Source organism: Blennius ocellaris (genome assembly GCF_963422515.1).
Source record: "Blennius ocellaris genome assembly, chromosome: 19".
Classification (NCBI taxonomy): Eukaryota; Metazoa; Chordata; class Actinopteri; order Blenniiformes; family Blenniidae; genus Blennius; species Blennius ocellaris.
The window spans coordinates 15545067-15563509 of NC_137668.1; the positions used below are offsets into that span (position 1 = coordinate 15545067).

General features: G+C 43.3%; 2 protein-coding genes across 3 annotated transcripts; both read right to left on the reverse strand.

Moving 5' to 3' along the window:
- Positions 1 to 2924: 2924 nt before the first annotated feature.
- On the reverse strand, positions 2925 to 6294 carry bdh1 (3-hydroxybutyrate dehydrogenase, type 1; the record flags this gene model as incomplete). Its single annotated transcript, XM_080514728.1, has 5 exons — positions 2925 to 3798; positions 4768 to 4920; positions 5010 to 5145; positions 5260 to 5370; positions 6082 to 6294. The coding sequence occupies 5 exons, from the start codon at positions 6292 to 6294 to the stop codon at positions 3332 to 3334; spliced, it is 1080 nt and encodes a 359-aa protein (XP_080370854.1). The 3' UTR covers positions 2925 to 3331.
- Positions 6295 to 8093: 1799 nt separating this feature from the next.
- Positions 8094 to 17364, reverse strand: LOC308144070 (glycogenin-1-like). Of its 2 annotated transcripts, XM_080515100.1 has the most exons (8): positions 17251 to 17364; positions 15604 to 15739; positions 15333 to 15507; positions 15061 to 15223; positions 11058 to 11184; positions 9663 to 9879; positions 9241 to 9279; positions 8094 to 8991 (listed from the first exon to the last, which is right to left on the reverse strand). In XM_080515100.1, the coding sequence occupies exons 1-8, from the start codon at positions 17255 to 17257 to the stop codon at positions 8857 to 8859; spliced, it is 999 nt and encodes a 332-aa protein (XP_080371226.1). In that variant the 5' UTR covers positions 17258 to 17364; the 3' UTR covers positions 8094 to 8856. The 2 variants fall into 2 exon arrangements, with proteins under 2 accessions (XP_080371226.1, XP_080371227.1); XM_080515101.1 differs by lacking the exon at positions 9241 to 9279.
- Between the last annotated feature and the right edge of the window lie 1079 nt (positions 17365 to 18443).

Genomic DNA, 18443 nt, shown 5'->3' on the forward strand with positions numbered 1-18443 from the left:
TGCAGAACATATACATCACGCGAGGAGACGCCCTCTTCCTTCAGCAGACGCACAGAGGGGGATTTTTCAGAAAACAATTCCTTATGGCAGTGTACTGATGAAAAGAAGCGTAATCTGATAAAGTCGTCGCTCGCGTTTGATGTTTTTCTGCATCTTATTTCCGTGACTCGACGCGTCTGAAGAGCGGAGTTGAAACGTTCTGTCCTCTCGAGGCCCGCAGACGTGCGGCCGGCGTCGAGTTGGGACTGCAGTGCGCGGAAGTGCGTTTCAGCAGCACACATGGTTTTTATTTACAGTGAAGGTCTGTAGCGAATGAGTATTTGTCGAGTGAAAGTGGACCAAGTAGCGTTTGAATGTTGGAGGGGCAGCGGGCGGTACCGCTGCCGGGCAATCAAAGCGAGCGCCTGGCAGGGAGCCGCTCCAGCAGCGAGCTCGGAGATGATGATCACGATGCCTGCGATGATGAGTTCTCCAGCTGTGGCCAGAGAGATGGAAGAGGGAAGTCGCAGAGGAGGAATGGAAAAAAAAAAAAAAAGGGAGAGAGAAAGAAAAACCCAAACGAAGCAGGGAGGAGACTTGGAGAATCTCTTCCACTGGATAAGAAGTATCTGGAAAGCCACGCCCAGCCGCGTTCCACGCAAGGGAAATCAACACGCAGCCAATCCTGATGTGTCACTGCTGAGAAGACGACTCTTAAAAGTCCAGTTAATCCAAGCAATGAAAGAAAAAAAAAAAAAAAAGTCATGCCACAAAGAACACAAAGCATGGGCGTGAGCCCGCAGTCCCCAGGTGATTGACGGAGCTATTCATACGTCAGAATGTTCCCTCATTTTTTTTTTTTTGAGTTCTGAAACAATTGACTTTCAGGCTGATTTACGATGAGGCCAAAAGAGCATGTGCTAATTTTGCACGTTGCAATACCAAGCCTGCATCCGAATCAAAGTGAGATTATATCTTATTAAAGAATACGAAAACAACATTCCAGGATTAAAAGGTTTCGGCAGGATTATTTAATACCGAACGGGTTGCTTTGAGTAATTTTACACAAAAGAAAAAAAGTGACAAAGGATATTTGTGCCTGTATTTTAATTTCTAGCTAGCACAAGAATGTTGGCAACCATATATTGTCATGTTTTACCGACCTGATTACCTGCAGCCGTAACACTTTTTAATTTATTTAGGCCAAATGTTCTCTCTCCGGCTCCCACTTCCTGCAGCCTCTGCGGTTATTACGCAGCACCGAAGTGACAAACGCCAACGCATCGTGCCCCAGTTTGAAGGATTTAAGGAGATTTTAATGTGCCTTCACAGCTTTTTGTCAACCAAAGGTTTAGTGTCCCATTTTTTTATTTTTTTATTTGTAATCTGTGCTTCCCACTTCTCTCGTCACTGCTGCGTGCTATTTGGTTAAAGGTTTGCATGTGCATCAGTTGGGTGATCAGTGAGCCATGTTTTGTTTTTTAACTTTTTTGTTTTTATTTGGAAGTCTGAAAACGTCCCGACAGGGAATATTTTCACATGTAACGCTCACATTGATGTAGGCTGAAAATGTCGGTCTTGTCTTTTGTTTTGGGTTTTTTTTTTTTTTTCTGTCACGCATTAAATGCCCATCAGTTGATATTGTGTGTGGTTTCAAGTGACCTTACCACAGTCGATCTCATAAAGTATAAACAGTGAATGCCTACATGTACAGTATAAGAAGATGATGTTCATTCAGAAGCGTATCTCCAGGTGTGATGTAATCATGACCTGAATCTCATGAGCACCTCCAGTAATGGTGTCGTTGGTTGTGAAGAAGCTGTCATGGTTTCCGAGGATAGTTTTTTTTTTTTTTTTTTAATTGTCTCTGTAAAACTATTGTAAGACATCTACTTTTACAGTCTTGCCACTTAAAATATGTTAAAAGAATCCTCAATATTTAAATGTTTGACTTGATATTCAGAACTACAGTATCTCCCTGTATCGATATTGTTACCGGGATCTTTTTCACTTTCCAACAACGGAGGCCGCATGAGCAGAGCCTTGTAGCTGTACAGAAATGGATTGAAATCTGCGTTATAAGGACACTGAAGTCAGTTGTGACGGACGTTATCAAGAGATCGATTCTCAAGCCGTTCCTTGTGATTAAGAGCTGCAGCCGGGACTCTTTTAAAATCTTCACGCGGGGGTGGGATTCCTTGATGATGTTCAGACCAAGTGGCTGGTGTGTTTTTGAACTTTGGTGCTTTTGTGCTGCTTACATTTCTATGGTGTTCCTTGTCTCATGATGCTTACCCCCCCCCCCCCCCCCTCTCCACTGTATGAGAGAATGAAGAACCAGTGTCATGCTGTGGAATGATACCAGGCAGTGCTGTGAAAATGTTCCCGTCATGCCCTTGATACTGTTTTTATGGAGGGGGGGGGGGGGTGGTGGGGTCGTCTTCAGGTGTAATAACTTAGGAGAGTTTATTAGAGTGTTCAAAAGACATAATAAACGGCATCAAAATGATTTGTTGCTATTATCTGTTGTTCATTTGAAGTGTGACGTCACCAATTCAACCCGCCAAAAAAATTGCTGGACACATTTGTTGTTCACTGCTTCGATAAATGTTTTTTTTTTTATAAAGCAGCTCAACTTGAGACGTTAACGTTACCTGATGGTATGTGTGATGCATGACTGCCCCCAGGTGGACATTTGTAAAATTACATGTCCTGGCACCATCATTTATCTTCTGTCCAGCTTTTCAGAGGAGCGAACTGAGGCTGCTCGTAATCTGAAATGAAATGCTGTTTATTTGCATACAAATCATGAGGATAGAGGAGGGTGGCAGCTTTTTTAGATGTTCAATCGCAGAAGCCGGCGAGACAAAGTGAGACTTGTTTTTCCCGTTATGTAACTGGGGTGAGTCGGGCCAAAATCCCAGCGTGGCCCGAGAGTAACCGACCTCGGTTTGTTCCGGGGCAACAGGGGCTTCACTTCAACACAAACAAAATGATTCCCATGAGAAGAAACGTTACAAAGAAGGGGACTATAAAGAATTAATAACAGCCAGCATTTCGGACAGCGTTTTTATAGCTATGATTGTTTCACAGTCCTGTTGATATCACACACAAAGTAGTTACTACTTATCAGAGAATATATCTGTATAGATAAAGCTACAATTGTGCAAAAAAAAGTGCAATAATTTACATACAATTTAAAAAAAAAAAAAAAAAATAAGGCTTGATCAGTGAATGTTTTCAAGTGCTGAGGAATACATAGAGAGTCCCTCCAGGGCGAGTCTGTCGATCAGCGCGACGCCGACTGATTGGATCTGAGGGTGGAACGGACGAGGCGAGGACTGCCTCCCTCTCAGAAGTAGAGGAAGTCGGATATGGCGCCCGGCAGGTGGGTCATCACCTGCACTCGGATCCACCAGTGTGGCTCCGAGGGGTTGTACCTCGTGTACGGGCGCTTGGACGTGAGGGCGTCGGTGATGTCATCCAGCACGGGGGTCACGTCCTTCTGCCCGCTGTTGCAGTACGAGCGCATCAGAGCCACGCGGTGCTCGAAGTGGGCTTTCCCGTAATCCTCCTTCACGTCCGGGGGCGCCTCGCTCCACAGCTTGGCGGCCGTCGCCGCCACAATGTCACGGGTGAAGATACCGGTGGCGGCGATGAAGTTGCCGGGCTCGACCACCGACACCTTGACGCCCCAGGCCTTCATCTCGTAGCGGAGGCAGTCGGAGAAGGCCTCCACGCCGTATTTGGTCACGCAGTACGGCGAGCGCATGGCGTTGCCCATCCTCCCGTACATGCTGGCCAGGTTCACCACACGGCCTGCGGTCAGAGACACAAGGTACCGCAAAACTGGAATTCAGATGTCCATGAATGATCTGTAATGTCCGTGAAAGGAAATGACAACGGATCCAGAACGGTGCCGTATATTACATCTTTCATTTGTGGTATTCAATCTTCAACATTTGTTATTGCGCCGAGGACGGACTACATCCACAAGACGAGAACCAACAATCTTCCAGTTTCTGCCTTTGGCTAAATTATTTCCAAGAACGTGTCTCTTGTTTCAACATTACCTTCAACAGTTGCAACACACCCGTGTTGATTTTTAGTTAACACTGCAGAAGAACGCATTTACTAAACAGTCAGACTTTCATATTTGCTTTTTCGAAGCATCACAGATCAGTCTGATCTGTTTGCTCCCAGCGCACAACACTACTTATCACACTTGCAGCACAATAGTCCACATCTATCGCTATTGCAATATCCACAAGCACAGTTGCACATATTGGGGATTAAATTGCCTGTCGATCCTCCTGACAGTGATATATTTGGCTGATCAGACAAAAATCGAACGACGTGGACGTCCGCGACTGTGCAGATCAGACTTGGTGAGTGCTAAATAGTCACATCATCATGATATATTGTGGCTTTTTCTAGAATTGTGCAGCCTCACATGCTATATAACCTGAGCTGCAGTCATTCATTTCCCTTTACAACTCAGTTTTTCTTTTGTATTGAGAGACGTGCATTGTTGGCATTCCTTGCAGGGATCATGGGACACTGAGCAGCTCTACTTTCTCTACATCCGGACTTTCCACAAAGTTTCTAATCCTTTGCAAAGCGCCTTGGGCAAAAAAAAAAACAAACAAAAAAATCCCACAAACTCCGGAGAGCTGTGTTCCATTCCAGATCGTTGCGGTTTGTCATTATGGCCACAGTTTAACCACCTCGTGTTAATATGTGACCGATTATCATGGGGGTGGTGCGATAGCTGCGGTGGCGTATTACCTTTTGCCCTGCGGATTAACGGCAGGACGGCTTTGGTGACCCTGATGGTGCCCCACAGATTGACCTCTGACATCTGTTTGTAGGTGTCCATGGAGGTGAACTCCACCTCTCCAAAGGTGGAGACGCCGGCGTTGTTCACCACCGCCCACAGACCTGCTCAGGGACAGAAAGTCGACGTCTGAAATGAGGAGACGCGTGAGACTGTTTCCCAGGAGAGCTTTTGATTGATTCCAGGCAGTTACCTCTTTCCTCCAGGTTACTTCTGATGAACTCCACAGCCTGGTTTACCTGCTCGTCGCTGCACACATCCAGCTGGACCACTTTCATGTGATCTGAATGAAAGTCCTCAAGCTCCTTTGCACCCTCTCCCCCTTTATCCTGCAACGGTGACGCGGGTCACACTTAACACCTCGTTTGCGTCATTTAACCGAATGCTGCGTCCGTCCAGCCGATTCTCTTGAAATTCGTTTAATTTTACGTCTTGCTGTTTACCTTCAGAAAGCATCCAGCAAAGACCGTGAAGCCGAGCTTGTGCAGATGTTTGGCGAGCGCGTGACCGAATCCACTGTCGCAGCCTGTGATGAACACGGCTTTCCCTTTCACCTGCACAGAGAAACAGAAAACAGAACTATGTCACTTTCCCCAGTAGAGACGCAGTAAAACATACCAATAGGGCTTTAAATCATTGTTTTTTTTTCTACTGCAGTGGCTCTTTGAAAATAAAAATGCTATTTTTGATCATGAAATAGAATAAATTTAAAATGTCAAACTGCCTGAACTTATTTCAAATTGATAAGCTTTGGGGACAGTGGGCATGACCCTTGACCCCCACCAGCTCCCTGGAGCACTATAATGCCACTGCCCAACACGTCCTTGAAAAGGGATGGTTAAACGAGGACAGAGGATTATAGTATATAAACAAAAAAAGAACATTTGTCTGATGTGTTTTCTGCTGGGTTTGGAGTTCAACCACTTATTGGGTTGTTTACAAAACAAAAAGTAACCATTACTTTGTCACAGTTAGAGATCGGAGATATTTAATCAGTGCAAAGATGAAACACGTTGCAGTTTAAAGTTGAAGTGCAACAAGTTGTCATAATATTCTCGAATTCTTAAAACTTTGCACAGATCACAATGCATTACACGTTGCATTCAGAGATCGAGGGTTGCAGGAACCACTGTCGTTCAAATGACTGTAATAAACAAGTGATAAACCGAAAGTATTTGCAGAAATACTATCGAAATGACACAGTTTCATCACTGAATACTGCAGACGGAGAGGGGAACGTGATCCCAGGACCGATCACCCTTTACCTCCAGCAGCCCTCTGGGGATCCGCGGCGTCGCCACGTACAGCACGAACACCGCGTACAGCACCACGATGCACTCGGTCACGCTGGTCTCCGGTAACCCCGCCAGCCGCATGGCCGCGTTGAGCAGCGCGGGCAGCCCGAAGCCCAGCAGCACGGTGAGGAGGACGGAGAATGACACCAGCAGTGTCGCCCGGAGCACGGACTGCGGAGCCATCTTTGGTGGAATGGTGTGTTTACGTTCCTGCTCGGGACGCAGTCCGCGTCGTCACGAACTCCCGACACGCCTCCCCCACGGATCAACGTCAAGAGGAAACCCTCCCTCAGCCTCGACGCACGCTTCCGTCACAGAAAGGTAAGGATTTAATGATTACAGCTGCGTCGTTGATTTGTTTTGCAGCTAAATGGCCCGGTTTGAAAACATTTTACTGTGAGCGAAACTTATATATAAAAAAAAAGTGTCACAAAAAAAAAGCGTGCTCGATGTGGCGTTCACGTGCAACGCAAAGTCTGATTAAACTCGCTCAAACACCATGTCAACTCTATATTCTATCACGAACTGCAGGACAATATTTGAAAATACTCGTTTAATTATGTTTTGAAATAAAACATATTATCGACTTTGAGTCCAGTCGGTTGAAACGAAACAGGAGGTGAGCGGAAGTGAATGCTCTTGTATCAAACGATAAAAACAAATAAATAAATAAATAAATAAATAAGCTACAAAATAAAATATCAGATAGCTCTGAAGTTTACAGTACACGATGTTCAAATCAAAAATTTAACTAGTTGTGTAATTTTCAATTAGTAAAGTATTGTAACACTGAGTTTCACATTAAACTGTCCCTAGAAATCCACATTAAAAAGTGATATCACTGTGTGACGCACCTGTTAATCTCATATATATGTATATGTGTGTAATACTTTTTAGATTTGTTTTTTGTTTTTAATCTTTTTTTAAGCAAATTAGATAGAGTTGCACCCAAGTCTTCTCCTGATTATCTTTCATGCGTCATGCAGTCGAACCTTAGAAAAACTAATATATTGAAAAATGTTTAATGTTAAAATGTCAATTTTTTTTTATACCGTTTCAAGGTTGCTCAAGGCTGGAGTTAATCTGGATGGTGTATACACCCTGGACAGGTTGCTAGCAGTCCATCACAAGGTAAACACACATAAGCACACAGGACGTACATGCAAACTCCTAATCAGACTGATAGTATTCTTGCTGTGTGGAGAGAATGATTTACAGCCATAAGTAATATACCATAAGTTTGAAATCATGAGCTTCCCTTCATGCCCCAAGATGGGGACTTGTCTGCAATTATTATCAAACGTTAACTTAAAGTAATTGGTAGGTTTCTATTGCAGCGTTGGAAAGAAGAGGCCTCATAGGTTCCACCCAACAACAGACAATCTATAAATCTCTGTCCTCTCTAATTAAGCTCAGGAAAAGTGCCTGGTGTTAAGTGATCACTGCAGGGGTAAATGTAGCTTGTTACCCTCCACTCTCCATAAACTTGGCCCAGAGTGAATCAAATTATTATTATCATAATTTTGAAGGGATTTAAATAACAAAATCAAGATTTCCTAAAAATCCTGGCATCGAGAGAAGAAATTATTCCGCGAAGGAAATCCACTTCAGGCTCTTGGTGAGACTTGTTACGAGGTGAGATATGGAAGCTAAGAAGTTAGAATTCAATCCCTTAACTTTCAACCAAGTAGATTCTATTCAGTGATTATCCTAAAGTTGCATGTGAGATTTTGCTGCCTGGTTTTATTATGAAAATATTGACTTTACAAGTGCAATTAAATGCTGTAGTTCAAGAAAAAAAAACTATCCAAGGCACCATTTGCTTTGGGAAGTCATACATTTAGGTAAAAATTTAGTTTTTTTGGAATGTAAACATGCAGATATCAATTCCATTTTTTAATGGAATGGGCAGTCCCCCCCCCCACCCCCCCCCCCAAACACATGATTTAAAAGAGAGAGAAAAAATAACACCAAAGCAAATCCCAAACTTGATGTTTTTAATATTTCCAGAAAAAAAAAAAAAGTTTTAGGTGTAGCCAGCATCCCAGTCTTGATCACCAATGAGGAGGATGCTGGTCAGAAACCGACAGGATGATGGCAGCAGAGCGAGAGAGAGAGAAAGAGAGCAACACACTAAGGCACTCAGTATACATGTAAATGACCATGTGGCCTTTGGAAGTGCTGTAAACATTTGTTTTTATCCATGTTAAACAAAAGCAGGTTTAATTCACAAACAAGAGCTATCCAACTTTAGAGAAAAGAGAATAAGCAGCCCACTAGGGGACCTCATGATAAAAAAAAAAATAGAAGAATGTACACAAAAATTATTGCAGATTATATTCACACTGATAGAAAAGGCCCAGTTGAACTCATGTTATGTCAAAAAGAACTGATGTGAAACTATTGCAGTACTTTAACCACATTTATGTTGACAAACGGTTTCAGATTGTTTTTTCACAGTGTAACAGAATAAGTATCAGGGTTAAGTGAATAATGGCCATGTTGCATAGATTAAAGTATTTATATATATTTGAGTAATCTTTTCATATTTAGATTGCACTTTCTTTGGAGTGAGATTGCGTTGGTGCTGGTGGAGGGAGAGATCCGTCTTCAGTCGTAAGACGCGTAGAAACCAAAATCGCCGTTTTGTTTTACAGCATTTTCTCGAAAAGATGTGGAGACAGTTTTTTTTTTTAATATATATATATATAAACTGCAAGTGCTCATTTTATATGCGTCATCTCTTCATTTGAGGAAAGTGTCAAGCTTCCGCTTGATGTTATCAAATGAGTCCATTCCCATGTAGTCGGCCTGTCCTTGCTCCCATTTCTGCTTCCGCTCTTCCGAGGACATCTGGGGTTCGGCTTGACATGGAAAGCTCTGAGAAGGAGGGAGACAATGAAAGCAGGAAGGACAAACAAAAATGAATCTGACGAAAACCATGTTGAGGACACCGCTAGCTATGTTTGCTTTTTGAAAGCACCAAGCTCGCCAAACATAGCCTTTCCAGATTAACAGCAACAGGCAGGCGCGCACACACCAACGCTCAGAGTTTAAAATGAAGAGCGGTAACAGTTGCAAACTACCGGTTGAGACTACGCCGTACAAGCAATGTCATCTTCTCCGTACCTGTTCACTCTCACAAATGATCATTTCACTGAACTGGAACTTCATGAGGTGAATAGGAAGACAGAAGAAGTTACACTTACTGACAGAACCACATCAATCTACTGTACTTACAAGTAGCGTTTTCCTTTACCGACAACCAACACATTGTGTTTTAAGTAGAGATTGACAGGAAAGTACAGTTTGGCATATTGATGGTTAGGAAAGTTGGAAACAGACAAAAGTTAGTACTTCAAGGAGGCGTTTCAATCAGACATTTTTTTTTGGAGGGTTTGTAAATTAACTGGACGAATGCCATCGGATATTAGAAAAAAGTGGACAAATCCACTTGAAGTGCCTGCAAGGTCGGTCTTCTTGGAAAAGACTCATCGTTGAAATCAGGCACATTGCACAAGGTTAATACAAGCATTAACCTTCCAACGTACCTCCATGCATCCGGATTCGAACGGCTGGTCTCCATACTGCTGTTGGAGCATGGGCACCACAGCACTGGAGTACAGCATCCACCAGTCCATCAGGAAGGTGGGATGTGAGGTGGCATCGTGCACGTTCCCCGAAATCTGTTTGCTTTTGGGCTCAAACGTGTAACTCCACGGCTTGGTCTTCCCCAGGAAGTGGACCACCTTGGCATTGGCCCCATACCTGAAATGAGAAATGGAGACGATGAGGAGAAACCGAGTTGAGCTTAGCAACAGTAAATGGTTAAATCGTAAAAAACATAAAAAAAAAAAAAAAGGAATCTTCACAGCAAATTGGAAGTTTTCTAAGCATTAGTTTGACTTGGAAGTGACGACAACTTTGTACTAGTTTGTGGAACTGAAAAAATTATTGTTTTGAGACAAAAAAAAAACCACCTGCACTCTACTATTTTGCTTTGAACCATTTTAATTGTAGGAAATTTAACAGATGTTTATTAAATTGTAACCCAACCTCATTCGTATCAGCAATTTCTTTTTAATTCTAAACATTAAGTTGTGAATAAATTAATGCATTATTGTTATGGTCAAACACCATTACAAACTAAAATTATATCATCGAGGATTTAAGCTCTTTTACCAACATTAAACAAAGATTTCTGATAGTTCAAAGTACACATGACAAGTAGGTTTACACCATTGAAATATTCATACTTGAGAATTAGAACCAAGTCTGAAACTGTAAACATACCGATTAAAGTCTCATTTTACTGCGAGGAGCTGCAAAACTATCACACGTTTTTCCCAGCACTGGCAGTCTGCATGTGTACACAAATAAATCTGAATCGGCTCCCGCGGAGTGCGTTTTGTTGTATTTGCCAGGCCTCTCAGCACCACCGCTGACAAACTAGCAATGGCGAAAGACATGTTTATCTTTCCTGTCGGTCTGATTCCGATGCCAGGAAATGCCAAACCCTCAGAGCCTCGTTACCATGAGGAGAGACGGGTGGACGAAAACATGAAACAAGGAACATGGTACACAATGACCAGTCCAATCCGGGAGGCAAACATAAAAGGCCTCGAAATAACGTGCTCTATTTTAGGAATTGCGTCGGCTGTTGGGAGCTCAGGGTGGATATCCAACCCAGAGCTGAGGCCTGCTCGGTGACACTCGGAGGGCTCAGCTGCTGGAATCTCGCGCGTAACCCGATGTCATGTCACATTGTGACTGGTTGTTCATGTGATCAAGTGTCGACTTGCGTCTTGGCCTCTAATACGCAAGATTTCAGTCACATTGACAAGCCGCTGGAGTTTATTGTGTCGAAGGAACATTGCCGCAATGCTCAAGTCCCAACTGTGATTTAAAGAGTTTCCATAACTCCCGAATGAGTGTCGCCGACTTACTGCTTGAATGCTGGAAGATAAGTGTAGATGGCCATGCTGCTGAGGTTGTAGATGAAGGGGAGGTGTTTTGATATGTCAGTCGTTGCCCAATCACTGAAGTAGCCATTCAAAACACCTTGGTCTCCTCCTGCAAAAGAAGCAGCAGAATGACGCAACATGTACAAATGACAAAAACGTGTGTGATGATGGGTACACTTCTGCCTCTAGAGAAGGTTTTCTATTGATGTTAGTGTCAACAAGCAGTGGCAGCCATGTTTCCTCACATTTCGAACATCCAACATGGTCATCCCGTGTGACACGTCATCGTTAAGGTAAAGTCATTCGATTTGTATAAAGGTGCAGTTTTCTTGTAAAATCACATCACTACAAGCCAAGCATGTGCCCAGAGTAGATTCGTCCCAACCTCACAGTATCGGCACAAAAGGTTAAAGAGCCACGGTGTACAGGACATTCTAGTCAGATCCGTTTTACGGTCGTCACCCAACTCTTGGGTGAGGAAAACATATCAAACATACATACCCCCACACATACATTCATCTGGCAAAGATTTACAACCTGCAGTCTGTTCATTGAACTTGGATCGACTGCAGCTCCAACACAACACCCGGTGCCAGACTGCATGGATTGCCCTCTTTTTACTGGGGCATTTTACAGTCAATTAGTGAAGCCAAGTTATTCAATTCCTCACTTAGTGGAACTAGGGATTAGTGTACACCAAAAATTTGAGTTTAATAGTATATCACTCAACATGTATCCGACAGTATTTTTTTCCCCATATAGTCCTTATCATATTGATACATAGGCGCCGTGTCAATTGAAATCTCTAAACATTTCATCCAACCTCCACTCCTATTCAAGTCAATTATATGTAAAACAAGTATTTCAAAAAGTTCCCTCTCTGAAGGGATGATGTAAATGAGCATTGCCTTCTGAGCGAGGCTCACTTTAAAGCATGCACTCGAGTTGCCTCAGGCCCTCGTGGTCCAAAGGGAGGCTTTGGACAGCCACTCACCCTTTGTCATGTCGGCTAATTTAGAACCGGCTAAGTGCTTACATAATCTCACAGAGGGAGACCGTCTGAGGGTGCAGGGATACGCATGACTTTAAGAAGGTCAGTAAATCTTAAAATATACAGCCACTTATTGAAAAGCTCCTGTGTTGCATCATTGGATCTGCGAGGAACTCGACTTTCCAAGTTGACTGAAAACACAAGCTCATTGACGCCTGCTGCCGAGTTGCTTCACCTTCTCGTCACATGAGAAGCGAATAAACTGGCACAAGACGAGAACTTGGGCGTCAATAGAACTCGAGGACTGCACGTCGATGAAACCACAGACCTCTGCAGTTTTAAATAACGCACATCGCTGCGGCCGTTTGTCCGAGCCCTCGGCCTCCTCTAGGGATTTCAAAAACTTAATATGGGGCCAAAGTGAATTCATTTTGAAGGGATGAGCAGGGCTCAGCAAGAAGGTGCATCTAAAACTGTGCCAGTTTGTTTTGGCACCAGATGACCCTGAAGCCACAGATGCAAAGATGGGCCCTCCGTGGGTTCAAGGATTTCTCTTTTAGCCACATTTTTTTTTTTTCCCCCTCCCCCAGTATCACGAGATAAGCTGCGGCAAGACACACGGGCCATGTATTCCATATAGTAGAGTGGAAGGGAAATGCTAAAGGTCAAAGAAACCTCAACTCAAACCCCAGTGGACATGAAAAGACCATCCCGGGCTATAAATATGACGGCTTTACCCATTAGCATGCCATCAAGTATGCAGATGCCAACGTCACATTTGAAGTTGTTGCAAGAAAAAAAACAAAACAGTATTAGACAAATCAAGTCTTTTGTTGAAATTGTGCCATTTGTATTTGTATTACAATCGTGAGATGATATATTCCTGACACTTGTGGCAGCCAGAACAAGTCGGCACTCTGAAAGAGTTGGCTCACACCAAACTCACTAATTGGTTGTTCTCACGAACCCCTCCTGGTGGAATCCCTTTCACAGTATTATTGGAGAGATGGAAGGTCAATTCATGTTGCAAGATTTCAGACATACTAACAAGTGTCCAGCACCCAGCACTTCCAAACACCAACTATAAACAACATCCTGTTTTTGTCGTCGTTGTCTTTGTGTGTTGGCATTGTTCAGGACCTTTGGGTGAAAGCTGTGATTTGGACTCATCAGTATATTGGTGCAACTGGTTTAGTGAGGAATCCAATTCTGAGCCTTCACTCTTCCAATTGCAACTGAAGTGATGCAAGGTTTCATACGCGGCCTTTGTAAAGGAGCATTCACTGAAATGATTCTGCATGAATCCACCAATTAGTTTAAGAAGCAACAGCGACGTGATCAAGATGGGCTGTCCTGTTTATTCTGACAGCTTGCATGTTTTGTTGCACTACCAATAAATGCACTTATATGTATAAGGTTTGAGGCAGTAGAAAACATTCAGGCCATGTATAAGTCAAATCCGCTGTGCCGGACCTACCTACTTTTGGATTCTTTTTATATTTTGCCAATGGTGAAAGTGGTAGCGTCCACATTGCAGTACAAGCTCAGAAAATGTAACAGGAATGTGATGTTTGATTCAGGTGTGTATTTGAGCAGAGTCAAGTGTTAAAATTCAGTCATGAATAACAGTTCTGTCTGGGTTTAATGTTTACTGAGCAGCTTTTTTTTTTTTTTTTTATAGCAAAGGCCTGATTTGAGTGTCAGGACAGAAGTTTATGTCCCGTTTAAAAAAGATGTTCTTTTTCTGGAATGTGAAAGTGGTGAACCTGCAGTATGCGACGGCACCAAGTAGCAGACTGCCGACTCTTTTTAGCCACCGATCTGAGAAGAGCTGTTCACTAAAGCTGATACGGAGCCAGGGCGACGGCCACAATTCAGTTTCAGTATATGCTCGAAGCTGACGACTCACTGAATGTCAAACAGTGCTGTGTGCAAAACGAGGCCTCTCAAATTTAACCTTCACCCCTCCCCGGAGAGCCCCTGAGAATAACTCAGAGCAAGAAAGTCTGACTGAAAAGCCTTGTGTCCGGGTGCAGGGGCCTTGATAAAGGCCTCAGTAAGAGCAGAAGATAAACAAGCCTGGTTTGACATCATGTTACTGAAACCTCTTCAAAGTCTTGTGCCCAAAAAAACCCAACTAAAGTTTACATAATAAAATGAGATAAAAATTTTAGGTTAGCCTTAAGTGACACCAATTTATTTTTGTCTTAAACCAACATCTTGGTGTCGGGTCATAGTACATATAGCAAGGTGTGTATGGGGTCAAAACAATACCTTTGGACTTTGGTTAGCTTAGCTTAAATAGATTGAGGGGAAAATGTCAAATGCGAGGGAGTAAAACAAAACAAAAGCTGTCAAGCAGCATCTACTAATCGAACTAATGAGCAGAATACACAAAAGCCAGACTGTACAAACAAACAGCTGTCGATTGGTCGGATTCACAGACTTTGATCTTTCAATCCAACTCAAAAAGTTTTTTTTTTTTTAAATGTTAAAACATCCCTCAGAATGAACCAACGCTTAAACTAACTGTCATAGGCAGAAGTACCTATTAAGTCCATATTTTGTCCAAAACAAAGATATTCTACAAGAAAAATTTAACTGGATTTGGAGACAAGAAAAATGGTAAGACCTCAGCGACAGTTTTCACTTTAGAATCAGTGAATTGTTATGTTGTGTATGTCCCATGAAGGTCGCAAAAAAGTTGCCTGTAGTTCAAATACATGAAACACAATACTCGCTTGTGGAAATTAGGATTGTTTGGAGCTCAAAGACGCATATGGGACGCAACAGTCACGAGACAATTGTTGAAGTCTGAACAGTATCAATATGGAGTCTCTGCTATCAATGTGTTATTAGACGTCAAGATGCATGCGCCTCAATGCTGGATGTGACTACAGCCATGTCAGTCTACTTTTGAGCTCAGCACAAAAAAAAACAAACAAAAAAAATGGTAGTAAATGTGTAAAAACAAATGTCTCCCTCTTGGCTTACCATCAAAGCTGCCATGTTCCGTACAGTGCTGTAGCAGTTTGCCAAAAGTCTCCATAGAAGGACGGTAAACAAACACGCCAGAGTTGAAGCAATCGGGCCAGCCGGGGTCAGGAGCAGCTGACAGTTCCTCTCTGTCAAATAGCTCATCTATATTTGAAAGTACCTAAGATGCAGATGGAAACAAGTCCAGACAAGCAAACAAACTCATTTATAGACGACAACAATGTCGATGGGCTTCCAGAGGGAATGCTGAAAGGCTTTGCTTGTCTCACCAGAGTGTCTGCATCCATGAAAACACATTTGGAGTATTGCGTGAGGGCCCAGCAGTGGAGTTTGGTGAAGGTAACGCCCAGGTCAGGCCTCTTCATCATGGCCAGGTGTGCCGTGTCGCCGCTGTCCAGCACGTCCACCACCCGCACTTCATCGTAGATCCTCTTCAGCACAGACCTGAAGGTTCACGATATGATGGAGGGAGTAAGAGCCGACAGGAGCAGGTGCAGTTCAGGAATGTTGGATTTTTGGTTGCAGAGAAAAGTTTCTTACTGGCAAGGATCTGACACCTGTGGACCAATGAGTGCGACCAGCTTCTTGGACGTGTTGTGGTTGCGGAGGGATTTGCCCAAAACCATGGCACCTCGGGCATAGCTGTCATTTGTAGCCAGCGTTACAAAGGCCTGATCTGGAAAGAAGCACAATATGTAGTGAGCACTGGTACCAAACTACACTTGTTAATATGATGGAGAAGAGCCAAACACATTAGTAAATAAAAGTGATTTCAACAAGGTTTATTTAACTGGAACTAATTTTTTGCACTTATTCGTCTCACACGAGGTGCAATGAGTTAAACATTAACAAGTCACATTAGGTACAGTCCAGTGGACAGTGAAGTCAATCCAAAAGATCAGATTTGTTCATTCATGTCGGGACAGCTTTAACCAAGTAATGGAAGAAGCATTTTAAGTATCAATACTTCGATTCTGAAGGTTAAAACCATTTATATCTTTAAACCCAAAGAGGAGACAAGTTCAACATTTGCACACTGGTACATAGGTGCATTGATGTCATTCAAGTTGGGAAAATGTTTTTTTTTGAAAACTATTTGACATGTCATTTCCAGTGACTAAAATAAAATATGATCTGACCACACTGTAAGATTTCTGACTTGTTTCGGGAAAAATACAAGCTTTGGATCCAGAGGCAGATCAAATGTCTCATTAAGGCGAGTTTTATTTGCAGCATGGTGCGTATACTCGGTCCCACCACCTGACTGGGAGGAAAACTATCAGCTACCTGCCAAGTCATGGTTTAGCACAATGACTTCCCTGTGAGAAGATGTATAAATTTGAGCCAATGAGGTCATCCTGGCAGCTGGGGCAGTTGTTTGGCTTAACACTTGAATCCCACTTGGATTGGATGCCAAGTCATTACCGTGTTACCAATGACCAGCATAAAATAACATTAGTGTGCATGAAAACCCAGCGAGCGTGGAGTTTGTGTTTTCGGGCCAGTCAGGGAACAATGGCTCCCATTGCTCAGGCCTGTCCGGAAAAGTTGTTCTGTGTCAGTGCCTCCACTCAGTGCCACACCCCCTTTCTCTCACGCCCCCTCTTCAATTGGTAGAAACGGAGCTCGAGGCAGCTGCAGGCAGTTTCAGAATGAGAGATATCAATTAACCTAAAGAGTTGACTGAGGACAGTGTTCATTAAGATCATACCACCAATGACACGTTAGGTGTAGAGATGGAGTCCTCTGGTTCTCAAATGTTCAGGGACATGATGGATCAAATGTATTCTAAATCCATGCCATGTAATACCCAGTTGTTCTATTGAAGTTCCTACTCACACGGTAGAGTTTAAACACTGTAAATAATGTGCAACTAACAAGACAGGTGGCGCATTAGGTGAGCGCTTTCCTTCTACGTGACAAATGATGGTTGCTGTCTGCTGGTGGTCGAGTTACACTCATTTATAGCGATGACAACGAAACACAAATGAAGACGGACTAAACGGAGTGTACTTTGGATTAGTGCCAGTCTAACTGCACATTGTGGCTTAGGGTTAGGTAACAGCCCCAAAAGAGACAGGATAATATAAAAACATAATCACGGCAACTTTACGCATAACGCGTAAAACTTTCCGATTGGCACAAAGTGGAACAAAGACCTTGAAATGTGAAAGAAACGTTACATACCAGCCATGATTGAGGAGTGAAGTCGAAGCTACGGTGTAGCCCGGACTTGAAGACAGCTCGGCTTGGAGAGAAGGACTGAGTGGAGGCGCAGAGGAGGATTTATACCAGCAGGAGGACAGCAGCGGGACGCAGGCAGGGCGCAGCGTCACGTGACGGTGCCTCCACACACACACCCACCTGCTCCCAGCACGAGCATACCTCCACACCCCACTGTAGTTCACAGGGTTCAACTATTCCCTGGTTTGCACGTTTAAAGCACAAAAATATCAACGCATAATGAGCAAGCCGTTGTCTTGGATAATTGCTTTTGTGCGGCGGCGTTTGCGCGTCGGGGGGGGGGGGGGGGGGGGGGGGTGGGGGGGGGGTGGGGGAGTGGAAAGCTGTCAGTGAGAGGTGAACGTGACGCTCCCTGCACACATCCCCTCTGCAGCCTTGACCTTTCAAAACATCTGTCGGACCGCTTTATGAACTGGTGTCAGATTGACTGACTGGTGATGACAATGGAGAGATGCGGACACTGAGCTCTGGAACAAGATGTTCCGCGATACATATTTGGCGTTTTGTCGCCATCTTGTGAGGCATAAACCCCACAGCAAGACAAACAGTGGCTGTGGAGGCGACTGGCCCTGCCGCATGTCACTCAACAGTGGATTATTTTTAGGAGTCTCAAAGGAGCCCTTGAATTTAATCCTCGGATCAAGTAGCAGGTTCGTACTTGGAGAGATGATTCAAAACAATGAAAGAACAAAAACTCAACAGAAATGTTTCTCAAAAGCAGCAAGTGAAGGGGCACGGAAGATGCTGTCCATAATAATATCTTACAATTATATAGAGAAAATTCCTGTTACAACTAGTATGTGACATAAACTGCCACATATTAATAACAGAAATGGAATGGAACACTTTGAAAGTTCCTCCCCTTCACTAGAGCAACCAGTTGTAACAATGACTTTAACAAGAATTATAGCTGCTAAACTTGTGCAAAGAATTGTCTTTATGCATAATCTAAAAACATGCATGTGATATTTTCCCACCATAAAATGCATTTTCGTAATATACTATTACTTACAATTAATAGCCGAAGCATGCAGGGCCACATGGTAATGTGATGCAATGTAATCTAACTGTCACCTCACAGCAAGAATATAGTTGGATTCTGGGCTTGGGGGGCCTTTCTGTGCAAAGTTTCCATG